We start from the raw sequence: 20,481 nt of genomic DNA, 5'->3' as shown, positions 1-20,481 counted from the left end.
CCTCTTCATCATCCTCCATCTACTCTGTCCTCTCTCTCCTCTCCATCCTCACTCTCCTTCTCCTCTCCCACTTTCTCGTTCCGCCCCCCCATCTCTTCCCATCCTGGGCCTCTCTCCGATGACTCAGTGGTAACTAGGTTCTCAGTCCGGTTTCCATGGAACACTCAGCAGGGAGAACGGAGTAGTGAGTAATGAAGACCCTCGGGTCAACACCGCCCCCCAAGAAATGAATCCTGAGCAGCACCAGCAGAGAAGCAAGATGCCTCTTCCCATGCACTCGGGTCCTGGTGTGACTCAGCCAAGAGCAAGGTCAATGACTTCGAGCAGCCTGATGTGTGGGAGGTTTTGTTAGCCAGAGGAGACAAGGGGCCATGCCTGGATTCCTGACTTATCGACGCTGAGAAAATCAGTATCAGAGTTCTCATCGACTGTGTTTTGGGAAGAATCTGTTCTGCAGCAACAAATGACTAAGCTAATATGCTGTTTCCTTGAACACTGAAGAATGTCGGGTCTGACTGGTTCTCAGGGCTGCCTCCTGGCTCTGTGCGGAAGGATCATCCTGGCAGGGCTCAGAGACCCCTCTGGGGTGCAGGGGGTTAAACCAGGGGTCAGCCTGTACGGAAGGCAAACGTCCTCTCTGCTCTACTGTCTCTCCAGTGGCTTGGTAATTTTTTTAGTCACCCAAACATTCATTTTTCTATCTGCTACCAAAGAGAATCTGAGTTTTCATTTTTTAATTTTTGAAAACGTTGTTTTGTAGATTCAATGGTATTTTCATAACCACAAATCCAGCCTCATGGGAACATGTTCAATGCCAACAGCCACCTGCAGCATTTTTTACAAACTACCCCTATTCTGTGCACATAATTCTGTGCTCGAAAATGAACATAATACACAAAATAATCTAGTGCAATAAGTATTCAACAAGGTAGGGGACCCAAAGACAGTGTAATAATTGCTTTTGTTCTTACTATTCTGTTTGTTTGGGTATTTTCTGGGCGGGGGTCACACCCACTGATGCTCAGGGGTTACTCCTGGTCCTGCACTCAGGAATTGCTCCTTGGTGGGCCTCAGGGATCATATGGGATGCCAGGGATCAAACCTGCGTCGGCCACAGGCAAGGCAGATGCCCTACTCACCGTGCTATCTCTGTTTCCACTATTCCAACAGGTGATTCTATTTAAATGTTGTGTGTACATGGGAAGTGTTTCTTTAAGCTTACATGAGACGGAACCTCTGTTTCAGAGGGCTGGTGTCCTGACAACGACAGTGCTAATGCCCGCGTTCAGTGCCCGTCACTCCACAAAGCCTTCAAGGTCTAGTTTGCTCGACCGCACAAAATTTCACCTGTCCCTTCCAGAATGTAGACCGGACTTGAAGTGGGGGTGAGTGGCCGTGAGAGCCTGCCCCTCGAGCATGAGATCCGGAGTGAGGTCCCGGGGGCACCCACATGCCCTGGGTGCCCGTCCAGGGGCTCCGAGGGCTGAGACACCCTCAGGAGTGCCCAGTCCAGACCAGAGCTAGGTGAGCTCCACCCTAGAGCCCCCAGGGAGCACCAGCCCAACGAAAGCTCTGAGCACTGGAGTGAGGCGTGCCCCTGCTGAGCGCACGTATGAGCATCCGGGTAACCCTCCGTCACTTGATGAGTCCCACTGCAGACACCACTCTAAAGGGGGAGCCCCGGGAAGCTGCCGGCAGATGGGCACGACCCCGAATGGGGGATCTACCATCAGAACAACAGCAATCAAGGGAAGGGTGGGGGCCAAGTGTGGATATGGACACCAGGCCCAAGCACCAAGAAGAGAGCCTCAGCTCTCGTCAAAGTCCAACTCCTGCTCATTCCCAAGTTTGTCTCTATCCCCACCCACTTGTTGGATCTGTTTGGGCCACATTAATGTCCGCTGGCCACCCTAATGTCCACCTCCTGCCGTTCATCTAGCTTTACTATTGGATTTTTCTCTTCCAACAAAGTTTTTTTGGGAACCTACTCTCAAATAAGTATACTTCTGACTATTCCAGCATAACTATTCAGCACCAAGAGCTTCGGTCTTCATGGTTCTGACCCTCTGGGCCTTATTCACGGAGAGATAAGGAATCAATGACGCTTCTCAACCATGATTTTCAGCCCCTGATCCATTTATTTGCACAAAAATTTCTTCCCTTGGCTCAGTCTCTCACTCAAACTACTTTTAATGATACCTAGTGATTTTCTTCTTTCCTTGTTTTGTTTGGTTTGGGGGCTACACCCAGTGGTGCTCAGGGCCTCACCATGTGCTCAGGGGTGACTCCTGGAAGGACTCAAGGGACGAAATGAAACACAGGGAACAACCCAGGGTCAGCTGCACTCAAGGCAAGAACTCTGCCCTCTCTCCTATCTCTCCAGCCCGATATTTAGTGGTTTTTCACCAGAGACAGTTTACCCAGGGACGTGGGTAGGTAATGCTCTAGGGGAAGGAATTAATAGAGTGTTTGAAACCTTTTATGAGCATACATCCAATGCTATATGAGGCTTAGCAGACTATAATTTCTATGTGGTAACCTCACATTGTAAGGAAATGATGATTATATAGAAATTTCAGAACAAGAAGATATTTGGAAGGTGGCAGAGTCACTCATACATTTCTGAGATTTTTATCTGATTTCAGGACATAGATTTGCTCAAGCGGGCCCAGTAACGTCTCCATTGGAGACTTTGTTGTTACTGTGTCTGGCATATCGAATACTCTCGGTAGCTTGCCGGGCTCTCCGAGAGGGGCGGAGGAATCGAACTCGGGTCGGCCATGTTGGCCGCTTGTAAGGCGAACGCCCTACCCGCTGTGCTATCGCTCCAGGACATAGAACTTAGTCCATGTGAGCAGCAATTTAATAGTGGCTTGAAATGAAAGAATTAAAACAAATTTATACCCACTGGCAGTGACATTTTTGTACAATTAAAATGCGTATGTCAAGGAGTGAGATAAACATGAACATATATAGTACTGTCCTTCCGTTGTTCATCGATTTGCTCGAGCAGGCACTAGGAACGTCTGCATTGTGAGACATGTTGTTACTGTGTTTAGCATATCGAATATGCCATGGGGAGCTTGCCAGGCTCTGCCATGCGGGCAGGACACTCTCTGTAGCTTGCCAGGCTCTCCAAGAGGGACAGAGGCATGCAAGGCAAACACCCTACCCGCTATGCTATCACTATATGTGCGTGTGTGTGTCTGTGTGTCCTGATGCTATTGCCAGCTTGATGCTCAGGGATCACTCTGGTGGTGTTCTAGGGACCACGTGGTTCCCAGGATTCAGGGATCACCCCAATGGTGTCTGACTGTGGTTCTTGGGATTCAGGGATCATCCCAGGTGTTGTTCGAGGGACCATGTGCTTCCTAGAAATGAATCTGGAGTTTCCACATTCACTTTAGCCTTTGAAGCTCTCTTCCAGCACAGTTTGATAATTTCAAGTACAGCCAGAGGCCTCCAGTAGATCAAAGAATGACTGACTACAAAACCTTCCCAAGTAAGGGTCAGGTCAGGCTCTGCAGATGTGGGTGTTGACTCTGTCTGTGCATGCTGGGAAGGTTCCACAGTAGATCTCATTTCACACTTGCAGTTAAGGTTGATGGACAGATTTCACTGACAGAGCTAGTTCACTTTACCTGAATGTACCCTATTAAGGTCTAAGAGTAAACTAAGAAGAGGCAGAAGAAAACCAATCTCTAACTCAAATAGTGCCAAACTTTTCATACCGTAAGGATGAACAGAAACCGGCTGATTCCCCAACTGTCACTGTCACTGTCCTCCCGTTGTTCATCGATTTGCTCAAGCGGGCCCAGTAACGTCTCCATTGGAGACTTTGTTGTTACCGTGTTTGGCATATCCAATATGTCACGGGGAGCTTGCCAGGCTATAAATGCATCTATCCTTTGACCCAGCAGGTCACTTTCAGAAAGTCAGATACACTTAGGTGTGTTGTAATGACACCTCTCAAAGGCTGTCATTGTAGTCGTCACATGTAGTCACAGATAGGCATTTGTAGTCTCTAAAGACAAGAAACAATCAGATGCCAATCATTAAAACACGTAATACAACCGGTACACACACGTAAGGAACAGAACAGAGTACTGGGGTCAGGGATGGGGAAAGAAGAATCAGCGAATAAAGGTCTTTATGTGAAAAGGAATAACTTTTAAATTATTCTATTGTATTTTAAAAGGACTCGAATGCATGGCATGTTTTATTCATGTTAAGTGTAGCTCTCTTGTTCCTGGGAGGAGACAGGTTTTGAGGGAGATTTTCATTCATAAAATCCTGCATTTTAGCCATGTAAGTGAACTTCAACTGAATTTTTAAAAATTAAAAATATACAAAAATGATTTTACATTATTAATAACCTCACAAGACTATACTAGTCAAGTACTTTTGGAGGAAATAGCAGAACACTGATTATGCCAAATTAAAAATTATTTTGGAAGGTCACCAAATGCACTGCACTAAACAAACCTATTAAAATATGAGATGGATTACTTAGAGATCCATTTGTATCTAAATAAGTAGAATGCTCATGGTAGAATAGTGTTTTAACTGTCACTGAGTGTGTAAATGAGTCGGGTTGATGTTTCAAATTTAACAGCTTCTGGTTCCCAGAACCTGAGGCCAACACTCCATTTTCCTACCATGCAGTGCGTAATTCCTTGTGTGTTCAACTGCTGGCAGGTTGTATTCAAAAGAGCACAGTTGTGAGCCACTCTTTAAGATTTTTGCTCTTTGCAGCTTATTCAAAAACAAAAAGATAATTCCGACAGGGTAAAACTGCAAGTTTCATTTTTCCCAACAGAACACTGATTTGTCATCTACATCGTTAGTGCCAGGGTTTCACTGATGTTTTAGCCAAAGCTCTTGACTTCTGTGGCCCTTGGTTTCTGCCATGAAGTCCCTGCCCAGAGGGATGGCCTCTCCTCTCGAGGGAACAAACTGCTTCTTGGTACAAGGTTTCCACCAGCGCTGTACTGTGCTTCAGGGTCCCCGAACAGGTTTCTTTGATGTCTCTTTGTTTGAGCATTGAATCTCCACAAACACCACCAGAAAATCCTCTCAAAATGTCTATTCTCTTCTGCAAGGAGTCTTCCAGTCTTGCATAAGATTAGAAATTTTCAATAAAGAAAGAAAATGTTTTTTAAAAAACCAAAGTCCCATCTCGACACTTTCCTATCAAACCTTTGAAAGCTTTTTTTTTAAAGCCAGCGGAGCTTTTATTTATTTATTTATTTTGGCTTTTTGGGTCACACCTGGCGAAGCACAGGGGTTACTCCTGGCTCTGCACTCAGGAGTTACTCCTGGTGGTGCTCAAGGGACCATATGGGATGCTGGGAATCGAACCTGGGTCGGCCGCGTGCGAGGCAAAAGCCCTACCTGCTGTGCTATCTCTCCAGCCCCTGAAAGCTTTTAGATATTTGTTAAATAGTTTAGAACTCTCCCATCCTACTTCTCCTGTTTAAAGAACATGAATGTAAGGAGCCAGAGAGAGAGAGTACAGTGGGTAGGGCACTAGTCTTGCACATGGCCGATCCAGGTTTAATCCCCGGTACCACATGTGGTTCCCCAAGCCCCATGAAGAAGAGTGATCCCTGAACTCAGGGCCAGAATAAGCCCCAAGCATTACCAGTGGGGCCCAAAAAACAAACAAAAAAACACAATGAATGTAGAGTATGCAGAAAGTTTTCCAGATTCTCTAGGTTTTGACATCTATTTTTGATAAAATCGTAAAAACTGAGCTATGAAGCAACCCATCCTAAATAACAAAGAGATGAATTGCATGCATCTTTCTGTCACAGAGCCTAGACCATTCACTCCCCAAAAGTTCTACATGCTTAAATCATCCCAAGGGAAAGGGAACCCCCAGTACCACAGACTGCAGACCCTGTTTTTTCCTTGGTATCCACTGTGAGTGTATGAAAGAAACCAGATCACCTGGTAAGAGTTCTTTGTTCTTTGTTGACTGCAACTGGGAAGCCTACAGCAGTACGTTATAATAAAACACCATCGCTTGGAATGCAGTGAATCAAGAGAACTCCCTGTTAATATTCGAACAGTCTGGAGCTCAGGCAAGTGTGAGCCCCCCACCTCCACTCCTCCCTGGGGGGGCACTGGAATGATCCCAGGATGGCAGCAGGCCCTGATGAAGGTAGGGGCATTCAGGGGGAATGTCCTGGTTTGTTCAGAAGAAAAGAAAGAGTTGACTGATGCTTTTTCCTAAAAAGGTATAAGAGACCAAAAACATTTGGGAACTTCAAGCTGGAAATCATTTCAAGTTAGACGTGTCACTTATTAAAGTCAGAACAGTCACAATAATGTAAACATAAAGAATGCTGGCCTGGAGAGAGTCCAGGGGTAAAGCAGTTGCCTTGCATGCAGTGTCCTGGACTCAATTCCCCAGCACCTCGGTCCCAGAGCACTGTCAGAAGTGATTTCTGAGTACAGAGTCACAAGCAAGCCCTGACGACCAGTGGGTATGACCCCCGTCCCCTCAAAAAAAAAAAAAACAGCACAACAGCAGCAAAGAATAATTTTTTCCCTCTCTTTCAGTTTTTGGACCACACCCAGCGGTGCTCAGGGATGACTCTTGGCAGCCTCAGGGGACCAGACGGGGTGCCAGGGATGGAACGAGGGTCAACTTCGCACTGAGTAGATGCCCTACCACTTACACTACTGTTCCAGCCCCAAGAATACTCTCAACATTCTCTTCAAGAGGGAAAAAGCACGTTAGACAATAATCTGATGCTGCAGTGAAGGTGTTTTCAGGAACAGCCGAGTGTGCCGGGAGCTGATTCATGCTGACCACCTGTTTCATGCACCCCAAAGAGCTGTAAAGCAGCAGAGCCGAGCCGTGTGTGCACTCACCGTGCTCCGTCAAGAAGTCGACCAGGGTTCTCACCGGAGTAGGGACCCCATGCTCAGTGAGTCCCCGCTGCTCCAGCTCCTGCAGAGGGACCCCGAAGACCTTCTGGCTGCAGGAACCATTCTGTGGGCCGGGCGGCTCGGCCAGGCCCCCTCCCGGGTCCTCCTTCAGCCGGGCCGTGGCCTTCCTCCGCTTGAAAGAACGTGAGAAGAAAGAGCAGTCAGCCACCGAGCCCACGGGGGCCTGCATGGAGCAGCAGGGACACCAGGAGGAGAACGCCAGCATCGGGAGCCCGGCCCAGCACCCTTCCGCAGCGAGGGAGAGCCTCGAACCTCTCTCCCATCCGGGGCGCACCCGGGTAGGATGATCGGAGCGAGAAACCCAAAGCCACAACTCAACTGTCGCTAGGAGAGCGCAATACACTGCAGTATCTAAGAGATGTTACTACAGTGACCAGGGTGTGACTGAGAAGCACCCAGTTCAGGGCAAATACAACAGCGGTTTAGCACACGACACCCCCACACGCAGGTGCTGGCACAAGGCACTGTTTCTAAGGCTGAACACTGAGCTAGGTGCCACTGGAAGGTCGCGTGACTTGCAGTGTTAGGAAGACACATAAATGTAGATTTTAATGGCCTGATTGGGTCAGATCTATCAGAAATGTTTTGGCTAAGAAAAGTCAAGCCCGTCTTTGTGCAGGTTTAAAACGCCCTTTCTCTGAAACACCAACAAATGATATCCAAACAGAAGATGTTCTGCATTGGAAACATGACTAAGCGTTTTTTTTTTTTCCAACAAGACTGTACCTATCAGAAGTTACAGCTCTAACTTTGACTTTTTTTTTTTTTAATTTTTATTAGTGAAACACCATGAGGTACAGTTGTGGACTTGCAAATTTTTGTGCTTGGGTTTCAATTATACAATGATCAAGTACGCATCCCTCCACCAGTGCCCATTTCCCACCACCACGGATCCCAGTATCCCTCCCGCCCCCCCATTCCCCCCCCACCCCACCTTGCCTCTGTGGCAGGGCATCCCCTTTTGTTCTCTCTCTCCTCTTGGGTGCTATGGTTTGCATTCCGTGGCAATCATGTTGGGTCTATAGTCTAGTTTCAGCATGCATCTGCCATCCTGGGAGGATCCTCCCAACACCCTTTATTTGGTGCTCCCTTCTCTATCTGAGCTCCCTTTTCCCCTAGAGTGTGCGGCTGGCCTCCAAGCCATGGAGTAAAATTCCTGGTACTTATCTCAGCTATTCTTGGGTGTTAGTCTCCTATTTTGTTACTTTATGTTCCCCAGATAAATGCAATCTCTCCATGAACTTTGACTCTGTCAACTCAAATTATAGTCCTCAGACCAAGGAAGGCGCTTCAAATTGCTTGGGACAGATCCTCATCCTAAGGAAGTGTTATTAGAACTCAGTTTGAATATGGCTTACTGGAACTAAGTAAGGGCATTTCTTTTAAAGTGTGTCCTACGAAAGTAAAGTATATCCTACATGGAAATTAAATATCTGGAGTCTAAACACCGAAGGGGTGCAAAAAGTTTTCTCTGGGACCTGATGCAGCAGGTGAGAGGTATTTTCACTTTTGGAGAATGACTGCAGCAACTAAGGGAGGTATAAATCTTTGGGGAAGAGAACCGTACTTGGTGGTGCTCAGGGATTTCTCCTGCCTCTGTGCTCAGGGATCTCACCTGTCAGTGCTTGGGGAACCATCCGTGGTGTCGGGACAAGACCCAGGTGAGCTGGTGCAAGTCCACTGCCTTCTCTTCTGTACTAACTCTCCAGCCCCGAGAGTATAAATTTGGTAAATGCACGCTCATGTATCTGCTTCACTCCAAAAGCAGAAATATTACCTCCAGTTGAAGAAAATATACTATCACAGCCAGGTAATGGGCTAAAAGTCACAGAACTGGTCAAAGTTTCTTCCAATCCTAAGATTGCCTCTTCATTTAAATTCCTATTGATATCACAGAGTCGTTTGCATACAAGTATAGAAGCAAGCTATGACAAGTGCCACAAGTCCCCAAGACAAAGACACCAAGCTAATGCTATAATTTTGATTGCGTACAGGGACCCTGAGATCTCAGTTTGTGTTTAAGAAGTAAGCCATGCTGAAAAAGACTTCCACTGAGACCTGGGCATCTTCTCATAAATCATATTTGGAAGCTAGATTTTCTACTTGTTGGGGGAAATGTGAAGTCTCAATACAGACCAGGGGCCTGCTTGCATTTTATGTTTTTAAATTTTATAAAGTTGTTCACAATAATTTATTACATTTAATATCCCAACACCATCCCACCACTATTATCCCTTCTCACCACCATATTTCGAATGTTTCCCCACCCCAAACCCCAAAGTTTGCCCCCAAAACAGGACCTAAATTATTTATTTTGTATTGCTTGTTATAAATAATCCACTCAAAGTGATCCCAAAAAGTTTCCTTAGAGCAAAAAGTGCGAAGCTTGTGGAATCTCACCCTGGAGCCTCTAAGCCCTTGTCTTGGTACAACAGCTGTGTAGAGTGTGAGATGTCGCTCCAGGAATTCTAACATTTTAAATACGGTGAAACCCCTGAGGTTAATTTAATTTTTCTTTTTTAACTGGACGGTGACTTTGGAGTCCGGAATCATCTCTGCAGCATGTTGCTTTTGTGTTGCTCTCTTTCGAGAGGTTTATTTGTGAGTCTCTGGATCGTGGTCATTAATGAGCTTCTATGGCATGGGAGGTGGTTTGTCTGCCTGACTACCAGGCTTCCAGAAGGACGAGGAGATGGGGGAGGTCACCCATTCCCCACTCCATGAGAGCCTGGAGATTTCAGTCACAAGTCCCGCATACCTGGGTTTTCCAACTGCCTGTGTTCTAGACAGGAACATGAGCTCCTGCCAGGGGGACATCTGCCAGGAAATGCGATCTCTCTTATTCAAAGAACTCAGCATTTATTCAGTCAAATTTGTAACCACTAATTATTTTTTCTTGTGGGTTTCGAAATACTAGTTTGAATATGTGGAAATTTCAGTCCCAAGGTCTATGGGGGCGGGGGAAGCAGTCAAACAATCACCAGGTATCATGAAGCTTTGAACACAGTCTCAAAGGGAGCTTGGAAAACAGCTGACACCTACTTCCCCCTCCCTCCTCTCTAAGGGAAAGACCAGGGGGCACAGGGTAGACAGAGGAACCAGACTCCTGCCATCTGCGACAGCATCCTGCTCTGGTCAGCGGTGAGCCTCAGGCAAGCCTGGGTCCTGCCTGCTCAGATTCCCACCTGCAAGACAAGGATACGCAGCGTTCCCAGCTCTCGGGACAGAGCCAGGCTGGCCGGGATGACTTCCTGTGCCCAGAAGGGCAGGCCTGGACACCGGAAGGAGGAGGATGTGGCCATTTATTGTGATCATTTTTCTCTCCCAGGTCACCATTCTGCTTTTTCTCTGCTCTAAAAGGCAGAGTGCCACTTGCCCGCTGTTGACGAAACTTGCTCCTAGGACAACAACGTGGACTATGGCCTCTGGAGAAGACAGTGTTCTTTTCTTTTTCACGATTTTATTAATTTTTAATTTTTTTTTTTTTTTACATTTTGTTCTCTTGTCTCACCCCCACACTTTTCTCTAGGTAAATTTTATCTAACTGCTTGGATAAGGGAAATTTATCTAAGTAAATGTCTTTCAATAAGACTATTTACTTAACTAAGAAGAATTTTTTAAAGACATCACGGACAAGACATATTTAGTTAAAAACTTTTGTTGTTCACCCAATAAGAGAGAGAACAAAAGGGAATGCCCTGCCACAGAGGCAGGGTGGGATGGGGGGATGGGGAGATGGGAGGGATACTGGGATCCGTGGTGGTGGGAAATGGGCACTGGTGGAGGGATGGGTGTTTGATCATTGTATAATTGAAACCCAAGTACAAAAAAATTGTATGTCTACAACTGTACCTCATGGTGTCTCACTAATAAAAATAAATAAAAAAAAAACCTTTTGTTGGTAAGAGCAAGTTTATATAGCTGTTTCACTCTAAAAGTAGAAATAGTACCCTCACTTTAGAGTCAAAGATAATATAGTATCAAAGGCAAGTAATTGGCTGAAAGTCACAGAACTGGTGAAAGTCTCATCCAAACCCAGCTATTGAGCTAATGTTCCTCCATTTACTTCTAATTCCCAAAATACATAATTATGGCTTTTAAATGATAAAGGTGAGTTTGTTTTGGTTTGGGGGCATGTCTTGTGGTGCTCAGGGCTCACTCCTGGCGGAGCTGGGGGTACCCTAGGTAGTGCCGGAACCGAACCTGCGAAGGAAGAGAATCCTCTGTACTTAAAAATGTGTGGAGAGCTGGACGATGGCCCCAAGTGTGCCATGAGGCTCATGTTCTGTCCCTGATGCTGCCATGGCACCGACCACCATCCCTATATCTCTGCTCTCTGCAGCTGGAGCACAGCTCGGGGCTCAGACACGAGCACTGGCCTGGGGGGAACCTTGGGCACGCACATGCCTGGGCAAGGCAGAGCCACAGGGTGAGCACAACACCTGGGGGTGTGAACCACAGCTAGAACCTGCAACACCCCTGCCTCTAGGTCCATCACAACAATCTAAAATAACATAACATGGGACTCGAGCGATAGCACAGCAGGTAGGGCGTTTGCCTTGCACTTGGCCTACCTGGGTTCGATTCCCAGCATCCCATATGGTCCCCTGAGCACCGCCAGGAGTAATTCCTGAGTTACAGAGTCAGGAGTAACCCCTGTGCATTGCTGGGTGTGACCCCCCCCCCAAAAAAAAAATAACATAACGTGAGACTGACAACCAAGGACAGTAGACACAAGGGCCAGAAATACTGCTCCATAGTTGGAAGCCTGCCTCATGCGCTGGGGGAGAAGGCAGCTGGGATAGAGAAGGGATCACTGTGTCAGTGATGGCTGGACGGATCGCTCGGGATGGGAGATGTGTGCTGAAAGTAGACAAAGGACCAAACGTGATGGCCTCTCAAGTATCTGCACTGCAAACCACAGTGCCCAAAAGCAGAGAGAGGGAGTATAGGGGAAACTGTCTGCCATAGAGGCAGGAGGAGGGAAGGGATGGGGAGAGATACTGGGGACACTGGTGGTAGAAAAATGTACCTGGTGGAGGGATGGGTGTTCGATCATTGTATGACAGAAACTCAAACATGAAAGCTTTGTAACTGTAGCTCATGATGATTCAATTAAATAATGAATAAACAATTGAAAAAAAAGACCATCACAACAAGAAGAAAGGGAGAACTCTAAATGGGCATCTGGGCTCTGAGAGACATTGGGGCTGGAGAGAGAGCACAGCGGGGAGGGCGTTTGCCTTGCACGCGGCCGACCCTCGACTCCCAGCATCCCATATGGTCCCCTGAGCACCGCCAGGAGTAACTCCTGAGTGCAAAGCCAGGAGTAACCCCTGTGCATCGCCGGGTGTGACCCAAAACGCAAAAATAAAAAAAAAAATAGGCTCTGAGAGACAGTCCAGTGGGGGGGTGGGGGGCACTTGCCTTGCACACGGCCGACCCAGTTTTCATCCCTGGCATCTCCTACAGTCCCTGACCCAATTCTTGAGTGCAGATACAGGAGTAACTCCTGAGTACCACTGGGTGTGGCTCTCCCCAAACAAACAAACGAACAAACAAACCGACGTCTCACACAGAGTCCATAGCATGGAAGTCTGAACTGTCATCCTATGAATTGTATAAAACTGCATGAAACACTGAGGAGGCGGTCAGGAAGGGTGAAGGGGGACTAAAGGCCCAAATCTCCAGATATAAAATGACTGAGTCAGAAAAGAGAGCAACTAATTTGTGTAGGAAGTATCAAAGTCCCCGAAGTTCTGTGTGTATCGGAGTGTCAGGCCTGGAATTCCGGTTGGTTCTGCTGGAGTTGTCCCACTCCCAGGTGCACACCTGCCTCTCCCGAGGACAGAACCCAGCAGTCACGCCGCGCTTCCTGCTAATCAATGAGTAAACAAACAGTCTTGACATTACGGCTTAGAGAGGGTTCAAATAAGAGACGTGCAATTAACCTCCCCCGCTCTGAAGTGATTGCAAATTAAACTACCTGTTTACTCAATACAGAGCCGCACTACACGGTGCATGTACACGTAATCATAGTAATGAAGGAAGAGTTGATTGTTTTTAATTGGTAACCTAATTCAGGCTAGCACTATATTTTTAAAAAGGAAATAGAGCTTAGAAACAGGCACGACAAAGCAGCTACACTGGCAGATACATGAATTGATTCTTTGGTGACCAAAAATTACAGGTGAAGTTTTGATCACTCATCTGGTCGAGCAGAAGAGTTGAGTAACAGGAACTCCGGGTGAGATGCTTCGAGCAGTTTCTACTTTAACTACTGTGCTACTTCGTGTAGCTAGTAACAAAAGAATTTTTAAACGTACAACAGATTAAAACAAATATTCTGGGGTTGGAGAGGCAGTACAGCAGGTAAGATGCTTTCCTTCCATGTAGCTGGCTCAGGCTCGATCCCTGGCACCTCATACAGTCTCCTGAGCACTTCCAGGAGTGATCCCTGAACACAGAGCTAGGAGGAAGTCCTAAGTACCACTGGGTGTAGCCCAAAAACAAAACAAAACAAAACAAAAAAGGAAATTGAAGTTAAACAAAATCTGTAAAAGATGAGTAAGAATATTCACTATTCCTTTACCTAAAGAAAAAGAACTAGAAATGAAGAGGCATTTATAATCAAACTGAAATAATTTTGATTCGTATAAGGATAACATCATCCCCTCTTAAAATGTCAGTTTCTTTGGAGTTTTAAGTTCCCTTCAAATATACATCTTTCTTAACAAGCTACAACCATCACAAGTCACTAACTTAAGTATTCTGAACTAAGAACTTATTTTTTTTGCAAGAGTAGAGAGATAGTATAGTGGGTAGCTCACTTGTCATGACGTAGCCACCCCAAATCCAATCTCCTGCATCCCCTGAACACCACCAGGAGTAATTCTTGAGTGCAGAGCCCAGAGGAACCCCTGAGCATCGCTGAGTGTAGTCCACATGTCTCCCCAACAAAATTTTTTCCATATATTCTGATATGATTTTAAAGATTCTGTGTACAAAAACAATGCAGGCCACCACAATAAGAAAAGGAAACTGCTTTTTTAATGAGCTGGGGCATGTGCTTTGCATACAGGAGCTCCAAGTTCAGTTCCAGGCACCAGATGGTTCCCCACTCCCACTGGGAGTGACCCCCAAGTCCTGCATGCAGAGTACTTATGCCAGGTGTGGGCCAATCGTACCTCATCCAAAATCTGAAGAAACAAAAGGTGGGGAAGAAACAGGCAGTCTTGGGATTTCACCTTGGAAAGCCCTTTAAGGAGAATTTCGTGCTTATACCACCTTAACAAGAAGGCCAGGAGCCAGAGCTACAGTACAGGAAAAAGGACACTTGCCTTGTACACAACCCACCAACGTTTGATTTCCAGCATCCCATATAGACCCCCAAGCACTGCCAGGAGTCACTCCCGATGCAGAGTCCAGCATGACCCCTGAGCATTGCCAGGTGTGACCCCAAATTAAAACAAAACAAAACAAAACAAAACACAAGAAGATCAGGACCCAGAAAGCCATTGTCACCTTGGTGAGAAGGGGCTAGACCCCATGTCCTGCATTTTATATCAACATTTTTCTGTATAAGGATCTATTGATGACCTTGTTCTATTTTTCCTTCACTTATGCAGTAATTCGCTAACAAAACACATCACACTAGCCCTGCAGTGAAGACCGGCCGCTTTGTGGCCATCTAGCTCCCAATGACCCTCTTTTCCATAGCATAGCCTAACTCTGGAGGAATGACTGCATCCTGTTTGTAAAGTGTTGATAAGACAGACCCTCGAGACCGGTGTCTTTCCACTCCAGTTCCAGGACTGTGGCCGGCCAGCAGTGCAGAAAGGCTGCAGCCAACTGGTCTACCGCAAGCTCAGTGCTGGGCGTGAGCTACGCACGAATAGCCTGCAGGTGCTGGTCACAGGGCCACAAAGCTGGGCCTCTAGGCAACCGCTCTGTCTGCAGCAAAGACGGGGCCAGGAGTCCCAGGAACTCAGAGACCTTCTCCCCTGCTGCCACTCAAGCATCCGTGGCTGTCACAGGACAGAGAAGACTGGAGCAAACTAACCCCGGCTGCAGCATAGGTTAACTACAGGATAAACCATGTCCCCAGCATCACAGCACCCAGTCGGGAACCTGAGCTGCCCCTTCTCGTCCTGGTTCTTCTGCTGTTCCTTCCATGTGCTGGCCATTCTAGAACTTTCCAGCAAACTTGCTTCGGGCTTAAGTTAGCCAGAATTTCTGTTTTGTAACCCCCCCCCCCACACACACACACACAGAGTCTCACACGCATGCACATATTCTCTCTCTCTCTCTCTCTCTCTCTCTCTCTCTCTCTCTCACACACACACACACACACACATACACACACACACACACACACACACACACACACACACACACACTCCTCCAATTCAAAAAGGTACTCTGAAATAATTTTTTGTTTGTTCTGGGGCTACAACTGGCAGCTTCCTGGCTCTGCACTCAGGAATCACTCTTGGCGGTGCTCGGAGGGCCATTCGGGATGCTGGGGACGGAACCTAGCTAGGTCAGTCCTGTGCAAGGCCAGCGCCCCTGCCTGCTGTACTCTCGCTCCAGCCCTGAAATAATTTTTATGCTCAGAAGCAAACAGAAAACTCGGGACTTTATAGACTGACAAGAAAACCAGAATGAAAGCAAACTTGCATGGAATCTCACTGTTAGGACCCCACACACTCCAGATGGCTGCTGGATAATCCCGAGAGAAGCCTGGGAAGATCCCTCTGGGATCTCCAGCCTACCGAGATACAGGGATGCGGATGGCCGCAGTGCAAGTCCCAAGGCCGGACGCCTAAAGCCGACCCCAGACAGGGGCTGGTGAGGATCAAAGGGGCCAGCCTCCTGGCTGGGCATGGGAACGAAAACGTTTATGCTGAGAGCAGAGGAGAATAGGCCCTGTGACATGTATGTTCCTTGATCTCCTTCAAACAAGACGAATTCTCCTCACCCCTGGGCAGACTCTTGGCAGAAAGGGCAGCCTAGATGCCAGGCCCACCGCCCCACCCCAAGCAGAACCAGAAATCAACTCCAAGGCCCGGGAGAAGACCCCAGAGACAAACCCTGCATCCGTGGAAGCAGCAGGGAGGGACGGATGGGGGCGGGGTGGCACACAGCAGCCAACATCCACAGGCAGAAATAACAGACACTCTTCAGAGCTGCAAGAGGCCACGCAGTTGGCAGCATCAGGCTGGGGACAAAAGGACTCAGCTCCCTCCGGCCCCTCCCACACCCATCACCGTGGCCACTGGGAGCCGGCGCCCAGCGGGGGTGGCTGCCGCTGTTGCTGGGCAGGAGTGTCTGGAGTGTCCTGCGGAGCGGTTTCCTTGGCAACCCTGTCACCAACCACGTGACTTTTCCTATCCTCAGGACCCTGGTCCTCCCCATTGTTACAGAAACAAAAGAACATTAAGGTCACAGCGCCACCTGCAGGAAGACAAGCGAAGCGGCACCCGAGCCCGGGATTAAAAAAAAAATAAAAAATCTGCAGGTAATTCCTCAGGCAAAGTCAACCAGGTCATGGAGAAAAAGAAAGAAAAGGAAGTGGTGGAGGAAACAATGAACGGAGAAGGAGTCTCACTCATCCCAGAAATCCCAGACGTTCAAAATAAGAGAGCTCCAAACACAGGAGATGTGCAGAAGGACAGCCGCACAAACACATCAAGAGTATCAGAAACTGAGGATGAAAATCAGACCGAGTCTGCAAAAGCAGAAAAGAGAGAGAGGGACATGTATTGACAAGCATCGGCCTCCAAAGAGGGGCAAACATTAGAGCTCTGGGAATGACTGGTGAAGACAGCAGGAAAGGACTGGAGTCCATTTTCAAGGAACAAGAGCTGAGAACTTCCCAAAGAACCCAGGGTGTCAAAGAAGCTGAGAGGAACGCTGCATCTGCGTCCAAAGGTCCTACTCCGAGACACACCGTCATTAGATGATCAGAAGCTAGTGATAAATGCATTGACCGCTATAAGGGAAAGAAAATAGAAACACACAAAGACACCTCTTACAGGATTTCTTCAGACAGCTCAGCAAACAGAGTGCAGTGTGGAATGATATGTTTACACTGCAGAAAGGCAAACTCTGGGCCTGAGAGCACGGGAGATAGCGCACATAGGACCAGGCTTACTTGCTTTGCACTCAGCCCACCTGGGTTCCAGCCCTGGCATCCCTTATGGCCCCCCAAGCACCATCTGGAGTGATTCCTGAGTGCAGAGCCCAAGCATCACCAGGTGTGGTTCAAAGGCAGAAAAAAAAAAAAAGGCAAATTGTCAGGTAAGAATATTTCACTCTAAAAAAATTGTCATGATGATAGCTGGAGCGATTACACAGCAAGTAGGGTGTTTGCCTTGCATGGGGCCGACCAGGGTTCGATTCCCAGCATCCTATATGGTCCCCAGAGCACCGCCAGGAGTAATTCCTGAGTGCAAAGCCAGGAGTAACCCCTGTGCATTGCCGGGTGTGACCCAAAAAGAAAAAAAAATTGTCATGATGGAAAAACAAAGGATTTTTCAGATAAACTAAAGCTATGTGATTTACAAGAAGTATCTACAAGAAGTACCAAAAGGAATGCTTTAAAATAGGAGAAACAAAAGATTATGAAATATTGAACAGTGGGATATAGAGGAATGCACTAAAGGGAACACATGTATTATGACACAGTACAAAAATGATAAAGAAAAAAACTCATATGCTCAGATGATGATGAGCCTGTTACCAGCACTCAAAGAACCTTCTAAGCATAAAAATATGATATAGTTCCCATGAAAACCACAAAACAAAAATCTCAAGGGAAGATGTTTAGGAAAAAATATGAAGATATGGGGAGAATCACCAAGGAACTCTCCACACAAAAATGCAGATTTAAAAACTGAGAGAAAAACAACAGAAATATAAAACAAGCAGCAAATTCAAATATAGAACGGCAGAAAGTAAGCCTCACATAGCAAGAATCATCTAACTGATCTGAACTCATTAATTAAAAGAAATAAAGTGACTGGTTGGGTTTTGTTTGTTTGGGTTTTTTTTCTATTCATTTATACCAGTGGCCTTCAAACACTGGTCCATTGGCGGTTCAAGGAGCTATACTCCAAAGTGTTACACGGTGGGTGAGTTCATATGGGGGTTAGGTTACTGCAAAAAATATGTATCAACAGTGGAAAGTTTCTGAACACACACAACAGCTCAAAATTAATTTAAAATCAAACGTATAAAGAATCCAGGTGCTTCTGATAGCGCTTGACCTAAGTTGAGTTTCTTAGCAAAAAAAGGGTTGACAAGTGGAAAAATTTAAGGTGCACTCATCTACGGTATAACTTCAAGACCCTCACACCAGATAGAAAGGCAAAAAAAGCTTAGCATGAAAGTCTGCAGGAAGAAGCCCCAGTCAGCAGTGCAGACAAAAGTATTCTTTATGTGATACATACACCTTCAACGATAAAGGGTAACAAAATATAAAGACAGATATTATATACTGATCAGGGATCAATCCAACAAGAAAATAAAATTGTCATCAATCTATATGCACCCAACACAGAGGCCCTCAAAAATGCAAAATAGTTATTAAAAGAGTTCAAAGCATACATTAATGGCAACACAATCACTGCAGGGGATCTCAACACACCCCTTAAAGCAAGAAAAAGATCAGTCACTAAAAAAATTTACAAAGAGGGCTGGAGCAATAGCACAGCCGGTAAGGCATTTGCCTTGCACACGGCCAACCCGGGTTCAATTCCCAGCATCCCATATGGTCCCCTGAATATAGCAATAATAAAAAGGTATATGAATCAAACACTGAATCATTCATTCTCAGGGAAATGCAAATCAGAACAACAATGAGATATCATCTCACGAGGTTGGTACACACAATAAAAAAGTAAAACTTCACTGGAGTGGATTCGGCAAGTAAAGGAACACTGATTTGTTTTGTCTTGTTTTGAGGCCACAACTGGCTTACTCCTGGCACTGAGGTCAGGAATGGCTCCTGGTGGACTCAGGACCGTATCAAACCTGGGTAGGCCACGGACAAGGCAAAGACCCAACTATTGCTCCAACCTCAGGACCCTGACTCACTGTTGGTGGGACTGTCATGATTCAGCCTTTTTGTCACACATCACAGGCACTTCTGAATAAACTAGGAATCATGTTTCCACATGACCCAGCAACTCCATCTGGGCATCTACCTTAAGGACCCAGAAACTATTCAGAAAAAGACATTTATGCTCCTCTGTTCCCTGCAGTACCATTCACAAGAGCTAAAATCTGGAAACAACACAAATACCCACGAACAGAAGATGCATGAATGAAGAAACTACCATGCATAGACCCAATGGGATCTTACTCACAAAACACAAAACAAACAAACACAGTCCTCCTGTCGTTCATCGATTTGCTCGAGCAGGCCCAGTAACATCTCCGTTGTGAGACTTATTGTTACTGTGTTTGGCATATCCAATACGTCACGGGGAGCTTGCCAGGCTCTGCCGTGTGGGCGAGATACTCTCGGTAGCTTGCCGGGCTCTCCGAGAGGGGTGGAGGAATCGAACTCGGGTCGGCCGGGCTGGCTGCGTGCAAGGCAAACGCCTTACCGCTGTGCTGTCGCTCCACAAGAAAATGAAATGATGTCATCCGCTGCTACATGAACGATCCGGAAAGTATCATGCTGATATAGTTTGGCAGAAGGAGAGAGACAGATACAGAGTGATCACTCTCGTATGTGGAGTCTAAAGAAACAGAACAGAGGAATGACAAATGCTCAACGGTGACAGAAACGCAGTAGGAAGCAGAGCCCAGTGGGAAGGGTGTGGAACTGGGATGTTTTGTGTATGAAACCACATCAGTAACACTTTTGTAAGCCTTGGTGTCTAAAATATATATATTTTGTTCTTTAAAAGTCACATGATGGGGCTGGAGCAATAGCACAGCGGGTAGGGCGTTTGCCTTGCACGCGGCCGACCCGGGTTCGATTCCCGGCATCCCATATGGTCCCCTGAGTACCGCCAGGGGTGATTTCTGAGTGCAGAACCAGAGTAACCCCCTGTGCATCGTCAGGTGTGACCCAAAAAGAAAAAGTCACGTGATTGTAACTGCTGACGGGGCAGGGAATACAAGAACGAAAGGAAATGGGGCAACTTTCTTCTATCAAGAGCCTCTGGATGTCGGCGGGCTGAACCACAGGCTACAATCCTCAGCCCCTAACAACGAGCACTGACGGTACGACACTGGGCTGGATGCTTGCTTCGAAACTCCTACTTAAACTCTTACTAAGTAAATAAACCTGCTTCATGATGGTTTTGTTCCTTGTTTTCTTTTGTTTGCTGGGGGGTTGGGGGCGGGTACACCCAGCAGTGATCCTGGCCGGGTTCGGGGAAACCATATGTGGTACTAAGAATGACCCGGGTCAGCTTGAGGATTTTTTAAAGCTGGTTTGGTCATTCTATGACCAGAATATTTCTGTTTAGCACATACCCCTGTCTGTGTTGTGACCCCAAGATC

General features: G+C 46.7%; 1 protein-coding gene across 1 annotated transcript in view; it reads right to left on the bottom strand.

Annotated features, from left to right (window-relative positions):
• LOC130020537 (protein FAM13A-like) overlaps positions 1 to 20,481 on the bottom strand; it is a 152,491-nt gene that overhangs the window by 127,751 nt on the left and 4,259 nt on the right. Inside the window, exon 2 of the mRNA XM_056111134.1 lies at positions 6,883 to 7,072. Coding sequence (XP_055967109.1) covers positions 6,883 to 7,072 — 190 coding nt within the window. The remainder of the gene's footprint in view (positions 1 to 6,882; positions 7,073 to 20,481) is intronic.

This window comes from Sorex fumeus, unplaced genomic scaffold, assembly GCF_029834395.1.
Source record: "Sorex fumeus unplaced genomic scaffold, SorFum_2.1 ptg000013l, whole genome shotgun sequence".
In the NCBI taxonomy this organism is placed as follows: Eukaryota; Metazoa; Chordata; class Mammalia; order Eulipotyphla; family Soricidae; genus Sorex; species Sorex fumeus.
Note: the sequence above shows the minus strand (reverse complement) of the source record. Positions and strands in the feature narration are given on the sequence as shown.